The following is an 11,029-nucleotide window of genomic DNA, read 5'->3' on the forward strand; positions in this document are numbered from 1 at the left end:
AGGGCGCGCCAATCATCCCATCGCCAAGGCTGAGCCTCAGAGCTCAGAAAAAGAGAAGTTTCCAGCAAATTCTGCAGCTTATGCTTTTCCCCAGTTTGGATCTGGGGAAGCACCTGCAGAAACACCTGATTTCCTGACTGCCAAGGAAGCTGGGCTGTACCTGCAATATCCAGATCTTGACATGTACGGATCCGTCCCAAACTCTGTGTGTGTCCCCCTTGTGAGTTTAGGTTGAGGGTCTGAAGAGACTTTCCACTCATCCCTGTAACCAAGCATGTGAGCTGCAGAGAGATAAGCTGCAGTTGGCTCTGCAATAGCTAGCTGAGAACCTTTGGGCCCGGTGCAGATCACAGCAGGGAAGATCCTGCCCAACCTAAGGTTTTCTGTGAGTGCCAGCATCAGCACTGACGGTCAGCACTACCCCACTTCCCCCGACCAGCTGGGGTGCCCACAGATTAGAAAAGCAGACGGGGCACATGCAAAGTGCTCCCGGTTCTCCCGCTTCTTCCGGAGGGAAGGAAAACCCACGGGACCCCTCACCTCTTCATCAGCTGTCCAGCTGGGAACCGAAGACAGCCTCACGACCCCTCGGCGCGGCTGAGAGCAGGAGCTTTCCCCGACAGCGCCGGGCGACAGCTCCGCTCCCGGTGGGGCTCGGGAGGGGCTTCTGCACCGGGCTCCCTCCCTCTCCGCTGCCGGCCGGCGCCTCAAGGTCACCCGCCGCTCCGCTCGGGCAGCCGTGGATCCCATCCCATCCCATCCCATCCCATCCCATCCCATCCCATCCCATCCCATCCCATCCCATCCCATCCCATCCCATCCCATCCCATCCCATCCCATCCCATCCCATCCCATCCCATCCCATCCCATCCCATCCCCGTGCCGTTCCCCCCGCCTCCGTCGCGGCCCTCCCACCGCGGCTCTGCCCGCCCTCCGCCGCGTGTAGCGGCGCTGCGCTGCGGCGGGGCCGGGGCCGGGGCCGGCGGGCGGCCAGCGCTGCCGCCGAGCCGCGGCTGGGGGCGATGCCGCCGCGCCGCCCGCCCGCCGCGCCGCCCCGCCGCCCGCCCGGCGACCGGCGAGGCAGCGCCCGGCGGCGGGCGGGATAATGCGGCTGCCCAGCCCGCAGGCACCGCCAGCGGGGCGCCCCCGCCGCCATGTCCCCCCCGGCCTCGGCGGCCGCCGCCAGCGAGGGAGGCAGCAGCACGCCGGTGCCTCCGGAGGAGGAGGCGGAGGGGGCCAGAGAGGAGGTGAGCAGAGCGGCCGCCCCCCGGCCCGGGGCTGCCCCCTACCACCCTTCCTCCCCTTTTTGGGCGCTTTGCATGGCGCGGTCGCTGACCGCCCCCCGGGCCGGGCTTTGCCCGCACAAGTGCGGAGCCGCTCGCTGGGAGCCCCTCTCGCCCCGCTCCGGCCCCGGGGATGCGATGCGGGCCGGCGGGGCGGGGGGGCACGGGGGGTTTGGGGGGCCGGGATAGCCAGCCGTCGGTCCGCGCCGCCGATGGGCTGCCCCGGTGCGCCTCTTCTCCATCGCTCGCCAGTCACCTGGGCATCGCTGCGGAGCCTCCGGGGATGGAAAGCAGGGAGCAGCCAGCGCCGTCCGGAGCGGGGGCCGGAGCTGGAGTGGCCGGGATGGAGGAGGAAGGGGAAAAATCAGAAACGAGAAGCGCGGGGCACCGTTTAGGCTTACAGCCGCGGGCAGAGCTTGTTATGCCTGGGAGAAGTGGACGTGGAGACCCCCTCCTTGCTGTGCGCTGGCTTCTGGGGGCATCCAGGATGTGGCACAGCTGCCTGGGTCACTGTGAGGCAGGACGCGGTGGGCAGCAGGGTAGAGGGCTTGGGGACATGGCAAAGCCAGGGGCTGTTGCTGGCGGCTGCTCCCAGCTAGAGAAGTGGAAGGTGCAGACTGGGGCAGGTCAGGTACCAGCACAGCCTTGCCTCCAGGTGTGCTGCAGTCTCCCTCAGCAGATGACTTTTCTGGAGTCCAGGCAGCAGATGCCAGAAAGGGTCAAGAGCAGGGTGCCCTGTGCCTTGGGAGCACCACCGGGAGGCAGGAGTGCCAGCCCTTTTGTCTGCCTCTACAGATCCTGCTTGCAGCTTGGGCTTCCCAAGAAGAGAGAAGGCAACTGCACTGACTGGTGAGATTCACTTTATGCCATGGGGATGCTGACCCATGGAGGGCTACTAGGCAATGTAGGAAGAGCAGTGTTCTCCTGCAGGTTGTAGGCTGCCCTGTCTGGTGAGACCATAGCTCAAAGGGCAGCTTGGGGGGTATTCAGAAGCTGGTGCATCACTTCCCCTTCTGCTGATGAGGAGCTGCAGTTTGTGAGTGCTGCATAATCCTGGTATTCTCTGCCTCCTTGGCTTGGGCAGAGCATGCATGCCCATGCACGGTTATTCTATATATACAGACTTATATTTAGATAGAAATAATTGCAGGAGAGGAATGCTGAAGTTCAAGGACTGTGAAGCTGTACAAATGCTGTATGCTCTGTGTCTGTTCCTCTCTTCCTGCCTGCATTCAACAACTCCTGATGATCTGAGCCCAGCTCTTCAAACAGATCCTGACGAGGGTAGCCAAACTGTGAGGTGCTTTTTTCTTGTGAGGGAGGACGTGCTCGTGCCCTGCTGCAATGTGGTCTCTTACTGCCGGTGCTCTGGCAGGGCTGGTTCTACTTTCTAGACAGCACAGGCTTTTCAGAGGTGCCAGAGCAAGAGCCAGTTTGGGTGAAAGAAGTGTAGCAGGGGCAGTGCTCAGACGAGTTTCCCTCACCTACAGTGCCCCCTGGCTCGCAGGGATTATGAGATTGTCCGGGCTTCAGTAAGTCTGTGGTGGCTGCCAACTCGTGTGTCAGTATAATACTCCATGGGAGCAGGCAGAAGGGCTGTAGTCCATGACCTGCTCTGTTTAGGCTAAGGGCGTCCTTCTTGTGGCCAGAAGCTATCACAGACTTGCACGAAGCAGCTGGTGGAGGAGAGGGAAGCTGCAGCCTCTCATGATGGTGCCATGCTTGCTGGTGTCTCATCTGATGCAATGAGGAGAGACTTTAGTGGTGAGCTTGGATTCATGGACCGACCTAGTGCAATCCTCTTGTCTCTAGAACTATCAGGAGGGGAGAATGTTCCTCCTCCCCTCTAGTGCCTATGTAATGCTGTATGGGCTGTGCAATGTCCTCGTTTCCATCAGAACCAGCTGCTGGTGCCAGCATTGCTGAGTGTCCCCGCAGTGTGGCTCAATCCCACATGTCAGGGTCCATTGGCCAGGGTGAGTGGGAAGCCAGAGGAGATGTCTGGAAAATGGGAAACTTGCCTTGTCCTGTTTGAAGGTGTTTCATCTTGATATCTCAGGTTGCTGTCTAGGAGCCAGGCAGGGCTTCAGGTGCTTCTCATCTTGTCTCAGCAAGGCAAGTAGCAAGAGCTACTAGCCAGAGCTGACTGAGCCCTTGTTCCATCTTGGCATCACATGCCTACACCCACACTTAGTGGTGGTGAACAGAATTTCACTCATCAGTGCATACTTGGAGGGTAGGAGATGCCAAGGGACAAGCTCTTCAGCCTGGGAACAAGCAAAAACTTGTCCTGCTGCTCAGGAGGGATCTGATGGAAGGAACCAGTCCTCCTCCAAGCTGCTGTGTAAAATGGAGACCTTGGTAGCGCTGCAGGAGCTGACTGCTGGCAGGATTCCCTGGCTTGTCGATGCTCAGCCTTCCTCTGTCCTCTGCAGTTGGCAACCCTGCCAGCCTGGGACTGAGCCACCTCTTTCTTGTAGGCAGGTAGTTCCTGGGCTGTAGGTATGGGGTGTGTGATGTGGGTATTTGCTGGGACCATCCTGGCCAGGAGTTGTCAATGTTTGTCCAGAGCCTTTGAAGACAGGGGTAATTCCTAGAAATGACTGGATCCTCCCTAACTCCCTTTTTCTGGGGATTTGAGGTCAAAGGAATCAGGGCTTATTCATTTCTTGCATGATGTAAGTGAATCCTGGGGAAGAGCCATGGAAACTGATGCTCAGGAGTCCCTCTGGAGTCCCCTGCAGGCTGCTGCCACCACCTGGCACTCGGGAGCTACCTGGGCCCTTCAGGCTGCTGCTCTGGGGGCTTTTTTTGGGTTTTGGGTTTTTTCAGCCCTCTAGAGAGCTGTCTCTAGGACACCTAGCCCTCTGAACCCCAGGCTGTCTCGAAATATGAAGATTTAGCAATCCAGAGGTGAATCAGAGATTTCACAGAGGTCTCTGCAGGGAGAGGCAGGTGAGAGGCATGGGAGGTAATGACATGGAAACATTTGTTAAAAAGGGGGACAGTGGATGGGGCCAGGGCCAGGCTGCTACTGGGAGTAGCTTGAAGATCTTGATGGGTTATAGTATTCAAAGTTGCAGGGTCAAGGTTGCAGGGGTGATTAAGGGATTTTGACCCATGTGCTTGGCCACTGACGTGCTGGGCAGGTTTGTCCCCTTGAGGCTGTTTTTTTTAAAGAGCATCCCCCAGACCTCAGAGGAGTTTAGTGCAAGCAGTGTTGGAGGTCCCCTCTTCTACTGCCTCTGCCCTGTGCATTGTGGGTGTCTCTTTTGCTTCATGGCTGCTTGTGAGTCATCCCCTCACTCCATCCCCTCCATCCCTCCCCACGCATCCCGAGCAGCAGCTGCAGGTGTGGGCCTCCATCTCTGCCCACTTCAGGAGCAGTGTCAGAGGCCAGTGCCACGCAGCAGGGAGGGGAGGCCCAAGCAGCAGCCTACCCCTTGCCTTTCCCAAGGTGTGTCTCAGCACCTGCTAAGGGTTGCCCCATGTGTTCCATGAGGTGAACTGAAGCACAGGGAAGGGAGCTGGTTGGGATCCCACGACAGGTTTGGCTAAGCTATGGCCAGCCTTACCCCCTAGCTCTGCAGAGATGTTCCAGCGCACCTGCAATAGCAGATTTGCTTACCACTCTCCAGTGCTGGAGCCTGAGCAGTGAGGGAGGCTCCAGTGATGGAGGGAAACCCTGTTTGCAGTGAAGTAGGGCAAGTCTTCTGCCTCATTCCATCAGACTGCAGCGGGCAGATGACGATGGCATTTATATCAGTGCCTGCTCTCCTCCTAGTGACGCTGTTCTGAGACAGATTTCTCTTTCCCCGGCTTTTTCATCTGCTTGTTTGCTATGCTGGACTTACCCAAGGCTGGTTAAGAGCTCAAGGAGACAATCTTATTCAGCTGCTTCTGCGGAGGAATCTGTGGAGCTGCTTGTTTGCTCCTGTGAGCCCTTTGCAGCCTGGGAGAGGAGCAGGGATGCTGCAGTTCCTACTGGGATTAGACTCTGCATCTGGCTCCTCCTCTGTCTCTGCTGTGGCTGTATCCCGTCACTTGATCAGCTTTTGGAGCCCCCACCAGAGCAGCCGAGGTGTCTGTGTTTTGCCTCAAAAGCCTAGGACAAGGCTGGGTTGTAAACACTTTACAGCAGGGGTTAGTGTGACCCTGTAAAAGCGCTGCAGTACCTAAATACTGCGTAGTCCTAGGAGGAGACTAATGCGTGGACTAGAGCCCTGCTAACACAGTTCCTGGAACCAAGCCTGGGCTGCATCGTGCTCCCTGCCCTGGGTGGGTAACCGCAGTGGGGCTTGCCTACATCTCTGCAGGGCGGCAGCCAGCATCTCCCTTCTCCTGCGACACAGGCAGTGCAGAGTGTCAGGGGCTGGGGACTGACTAGGAGGTGGAATTTGCTTTTCTGAGACAGATGTATCCAAGGACCTGTCATTCTGGTGCCCCTTCCCCAGCTGGCAAATGAATGACCTGGATGCTTTGCTTTATTCCTTGTGCTCTGTTTGCATATCTGCCTCCTAAGCAAGGTGCTGTTTCTCAGCATTCACACCCCACAGACACCCCAGGTTTGGCATGTACCACTCCAAGGGCCCTGTTCAGACCCTCCCCATGCTCCTCCTTTGGCTGAGCTGCTCCTTTAGATCCTCACAGTCAGAGCTGCCGCTGCCAGGGAAAGCCTGCAACGCAGAGGGCAGCAGTGAGAGAGGAAGCCTTTAGCTGTCTGGGCAGTGGTACAGTATTCCAGCATGGGAGAGCCGTGCTGCGACCAAGCAAAGACAGAGGGGTCCAAGCAGGCTCTTGTAACTGCAGCATTTTTCTCAGGAGGGAGAGCACAGCTCAGGCAGCTCTGCCTCCTGAAAGCCCCCCCTTTCTTCTCCTCATTCCCTTTTCTCTTGCCTGGGCTTGCCTCCTTGCCCCATGAGGCTGCTGCAGTGGTCAGTTGCGCTGGGAAGACTGGGCTGCACATGTGTCCGTGCCAGCAGTGCCACCCTGCACCTCTCTGAGTTGCCTGCAGGCCAGCACCACCCCACCTGCCAGCCCTGGGCTCTGTCTGTCTGTCTGTCTGTCTCCAGGTCCTGCTCTCAGCTAGTGGCTTCAAAGAGAGGAGCTCAGCATTACTGATGGCTGGGAGTGCCAGTGGGATGTACCACCATTCCCCTTGCCAGCAGTGGTTTCTCTGGATGTGCTGCCTGCTCTGCTCATCATGGGCTGGCTGTTGGGGTGGGCAGGCAGGAGAGCTCTGTGCCTCTAGGAGGGAAACCTCTGTTGGAGATTTGGGCAGGATCCCTGAGTGCAGTGACAAAAGTCCCACTGGCAGGCTTTGACAAGAGTGGGGAGGAAAGATTGGCCTGTGGGACTCTAGAGTACCAAGCCAGGAATGAGGGGCTCTTCAGAAGGGCAAGATCATTTCTTAAACGAAAGAAGAGGCCCAGGTCTGTCCCTAGACCTGCCAGTGCCCTTGTGATTTCTGGTTCTTGCTTTAATTTTCGTTTCCATACCAGAGTGAAAGTGCCCCTCCTGCTTCCTAGCAGTGTGAGCCCATTCAGTTGTTTGGGATTCCTGGATGAGAGACCTCTCCAGCTCCGCGTGCTCAGGAGTGGAGAAGAATGGAGCCAGGCTTGGACTGCAGTGCTGTGAGCACTGTCATTACAGCTGGTGTGGGCCCCTACCACAGCAGAGGTGGGCTCAGGAGCTGCTGCTGCCTGCAGGTGCAGAGGGAGAGCAAAGCTTGAAGCCTCTGAGTGAATTTGGTGGCATCTGCACAAGGCTGGGGTTCTTTACCCCCTCTCTCAGGTTGCACATTTGGAGATTGCTGGACAAAATCTTCTGTATAAGAAAGCAAATAGTCACTTTGTCTGTTCTTTCTTTGGGTAGGATGATGTCAGATCTCACAGACCATGGATCAATATTTGAGACTTCAGAGTGTTGCAGAGTGACAGAGGTTTCCTTAGCCAAGTTTTTTTCATGGGTCTGTGTGAAACCCTGCACTGTACTGTGGTAAAGGCACCAGTGCAATCCCTTTAAAAAATTGTGTTGCTGAAGTTCTGCCTTTTCGTTACCATAAAAGACCTAAGAGCAGTTTTTTCAGAAGTGTGGACTGTCACATCTGAATCCCAGTACAAGCAGGCACATTTGCCAGCAGCTGTGAGTGGCCTCTTGCCCTCCTTGCTGCTGCAGATTGGTAGGATGCTCCTCCCTTCCAGCCTGAACACTTTATAGGATGTTCCTCCATATTTGCTTTCTCTTCTACCACGGGTAGCTCCATTTTAATAGTGGAAAAGTACTTTCTCGTTGGTGTGGTTTATAAAGCACTCGAGAAGCACTTCAGAGCTCCTTAGGCTTCCAAGTGTTGTAGTGGGAATTGTCATTACCAAACACAGACCTTCCCAGCTGCAGAAGGTCTGTTTCTCCATCTTACAGGCACTCCAGGCAGCTTGTGCCGCCCTGCTGGAGGAATTGGAATGTTGCTCTTGGTCATTACTGGGAAGTGGAGGAGAGGCTCGTGTGCATGGCATGAGCTGTGGTGAGGGGTTCAGGTGGGATGACATCAGTTAGAGCTGCCTGTGCTGGTGGGGTGGGTGCAAAGCTGAGGAATGTGGAGGAGATCACCCAGACTCTCATCTTGTGCTCCAATAGCTCTCCCTGGGAAGTGGCAATGGTAGGGTAGGGTTTAATCCCTGTTGGAGAAGGGGGATGCTCAGGGTGCGGCTGACAAAGTTGTCCTTTGCCTTTCTCTCCCATGTCCAGCTGGGCTCTGTCTGTCTCCCAGGGAGGGGCAGAGCACCAGGAATGGAGGTGGGGGTGATAGTTGCCTGCACTGCATGACTGTCATTCTGTCAGAGATCCCGCTGAGGCCAGGAGCCCCGTGGCATCTGCTGTTTGGTCTCTGTTCACAGAGCTATGGGTGCTGCCACAGCGCCCTGCTGCCTGCTCCCCTTCCCCTGCCGCTGCAGCCTGCTGACTCCTCTCTTGTTTTCTCTCTCCTTCTCCCCGGTCCCCCGGAGCAGCAGCGGCCAGTGAAGCAGTCTCTCAGCAAGTCCCTGTGCCGAGAGTCCCACTGGAAATGCCTGCTGCTGTCCCTCCTCATGTATGGCTGCATGGGAGCCATGACCTGGTGCCACGTCACCAAGGTGACCCGGCTGACCTTTGACAGCGCTTACAAGGGCAAGTCCATGATGTACCATGACAGCCCCTGCTCCAACGGCTACGTCTACATCCCCTTGGCTTTCCTGGTGATGCTCTACGTGGTGTACCTGGTGGAGTGCTGGCACTGCTACACGCGCAACGAGCTGCAGTACAAGGTGGACGTGGAGAGCGTGCACGAGCGCGTGCAGCGGATGCAGCAGGCCACCCCCTGCATCTGGTGGAAGGCCATCAGCTACCACTACGTCCGCAGGACCCGGCAGGTCACCCGCTACCGCAACGGGGACGCCTACACCACCACCCAGGTGTACCACGAGCGGGTCAACACCCACGTGGCAGAGGCCGAGTTTGATTATTCCAACTGCGGAGTCAAGGACATCTCCAAGGACCTCATTGACCTGGAGAGCTACCCGGCCACACGGCTCCGCTTCACCAAGTGTTTCAGCTTCGCCAACGTGGAGTCCGAGAACTCCTATCTGACCCAGCGGGCCCGCTTCTTCACCGAGAACGAGGGCCTAGACGATTACATGGAGGCCAGGGAGGGGATGCACCTCAAAAATGTGGACTTCAAGGAATACATGGTGGCCTTTTCTGACCCAGACAACCTGCCTTGGTATGTATCTCACTACGTCTTCTGGGTGGCAGCTCTGCTGACCCTATCCTGGCCCCTGCGGGTGCTAAATGAGTACCGCACCTCTTACGTCCATTACCACGTGGAAAAACTCTTTGGGTTCGATTACGTGGCGGTGACGCCGGCCGAGGAGCGCTCCTTCTGCCGGAGGATGCCCCGCGTCAACACGGTGGACAGCACCGAGCTGGAGTGGCACATACGCTCCAACCAGCAGCTGGTGCCCAGCTACTCGGAAGCGGTCCTGATGGACTTGGTGGGGCTCTCCGGCTGCACCAGCTACTCCGCTTGCCGCTACGGGGGCTACCGGCAGAACTGCGAGCGCTGCCACAGGACTATAAGCAGCTCCTCCATCTTCTCCCGCAGTGCCCTGAGCATCTGCAACGGCAGTCCCAGGATTCCCTTCAGCAGCAGCCGCTTCTCCCTGGGCCGCTTGTACGGCTCGCGCCGCAGCTGCCTCTGGCAGAGCCGGAGTGGCAGCCTGAACGAGCAGAGCTGCCCCACCGAGCAGACGCGCCTCTCCAGCCAGGTGACTGTGGAGGAGGAAGACCCCCCTCCTTATCAGGATGCCCTCTACTTCCCCGTCCTCATCGTACACCGCAACGAAGGCTGCCTGAACCACGACCACCGTCACCTCCATCGCAACGGGTCCTGCGTGGAGACCTCACTGTGAAAGCTGAAGGCGGTGAGATCTCCTTGTCCGTTGCCTGGCCGAGCCGGCGCAGGATTTGGGGAGAGGAGCACAAGGGGGATAGCCCAGGAGGACATCAGGATGGAGTGGACATGGCATCCTGCTCTGGCAGCCAGCAAAAGCTTCCCCTGCTGTGGCTCTGACCTCCCAGAGGGGTGGATGCCGATGCTCCCCCTGACATGGCACAGAACTCTAGACCGATCACCACATGCAAAAAAAAAAAACAAAACAAAAACAACTAAACCAACAGCAAAACCATAATTCATGGTATCAAGACCCAAAGGGGGGAATAAAACAACAGGCCTGATGCAGGGAGGGGGTGGCTTTGGCTCCCAGCCCCAGGCTGGCTCATGCTCCAAGGACCCAGCAGCCACCAAAAAGCACCCTGCTGCACCCCTGCCCACCCTGCTTCCACACAGGAGCGAGACCCCTGCCAGGGTGGAGGAGAGCAGGCCCCTTGGAGCAGGGTGTCGCTGCCTGTGACAGAAGGTCATGGGTACCCAGGCACGTGGAGCTAAATAGCAGGTTAGAGCAAAGGCTGAAAGCCACGAATCCACCTCTTCCCCTTCCCCCTCACCATTCCCTACCCTTCCCACTTTTTTTTTTTTAGACCATGCTCCGACTGTTACTTTTTTCTCACTGCTGGGAATGGCATTGCCTCCAGAGGATCCCGTGCTCAGCTCCTTAGGAAGTTTCGGTGTGCCAGCTGTGAGTCAGCATCCCCTTGGTAAAGGGTTTTCTGTTTGGGCATGCAGCACCAGGGAAGGGATGAATGTGCAAATCCAGATGGAGCAGAGATCTGCAGCGCTGCTGATGTGTTTGCTGGAGGAGGACTCAGCTGGAAAGAGAAAACGGGAGGCCCCTGGTGAGCTGGGGAAGGGGAAGAGGATGGCACTGGAACAGACATCGTGGTATCAGGTGGCACATCAAGTGGCTGGTGACCCTTCCTGGCTTTGAAGTGAGTCCTAATTGGTTCAGCCAAGCATCAAGGAAGTCTCTGGTAGGTTCAGCTGCAGTTCACCTATTGATAATGGAGCAGCAGGTTGGTGCAAGTCTGCACAAGCGAATTTTGCATGAGATCCAGCTGGGCTCCGGCTGTGGACTCTGAGCTGCAGGCTCCTGGAAGCCTCATTTTGGCAGAGAGTTCTGAGGGGATGGGAGGGACAAATGCAAAAGCGTGCTGGAGCATTGGGAACTTTGGCTGGGGAAAGGAGGATCAAAAGGATTCTGTTTCTGTGGGACCCCACTATTGGTGCAGGAGGCACTACCAAGAGGGATGCTCTG

At 57.3% G+C, this 11,029-nt stretch overlaps 1 protein-coding gene across 1 annotated transcript; it reads left to right on the plus strand.

Moving 5' to 3' along the window:
• Positions 1 to 1,154: 1,154 nt before the first annotated feature.
• Positions 1,155 to 9,727, plus strand: TMEM151B (transmembrane protein 151B; the record flags this gene model as incomplete). Its single annotated transcript, XM_084202297.1, has 2 exons — positions 1,155 to 1,247; positions 8,291 to 9,727. The coding sequence occupies 2 exons, from the start codon at positions 1,155 to 1,157 to the stop codon at positions 9,725 to 9,727; spliced, it is 1,530 nt and encodes a 509-aa protein (XP_084058423.1).
• Between the last annotated feature and the right edge of the window lie 1,302 nt (positions 9,728 to 11,029).

The sequence above is a fragment of the Fringilla coelebs genome (genome assembly GCF_963513975.1).
Source record: "Fringilla coelebs genome assembly, chromosome: 3".
NCBI classification, from domain to species: domain Eukaryota; kingdom Metazoa; phylum Chordata; class Aves; order Passeriformes; family Fringillidae; genus Fringilla; species Fringilla coelebs.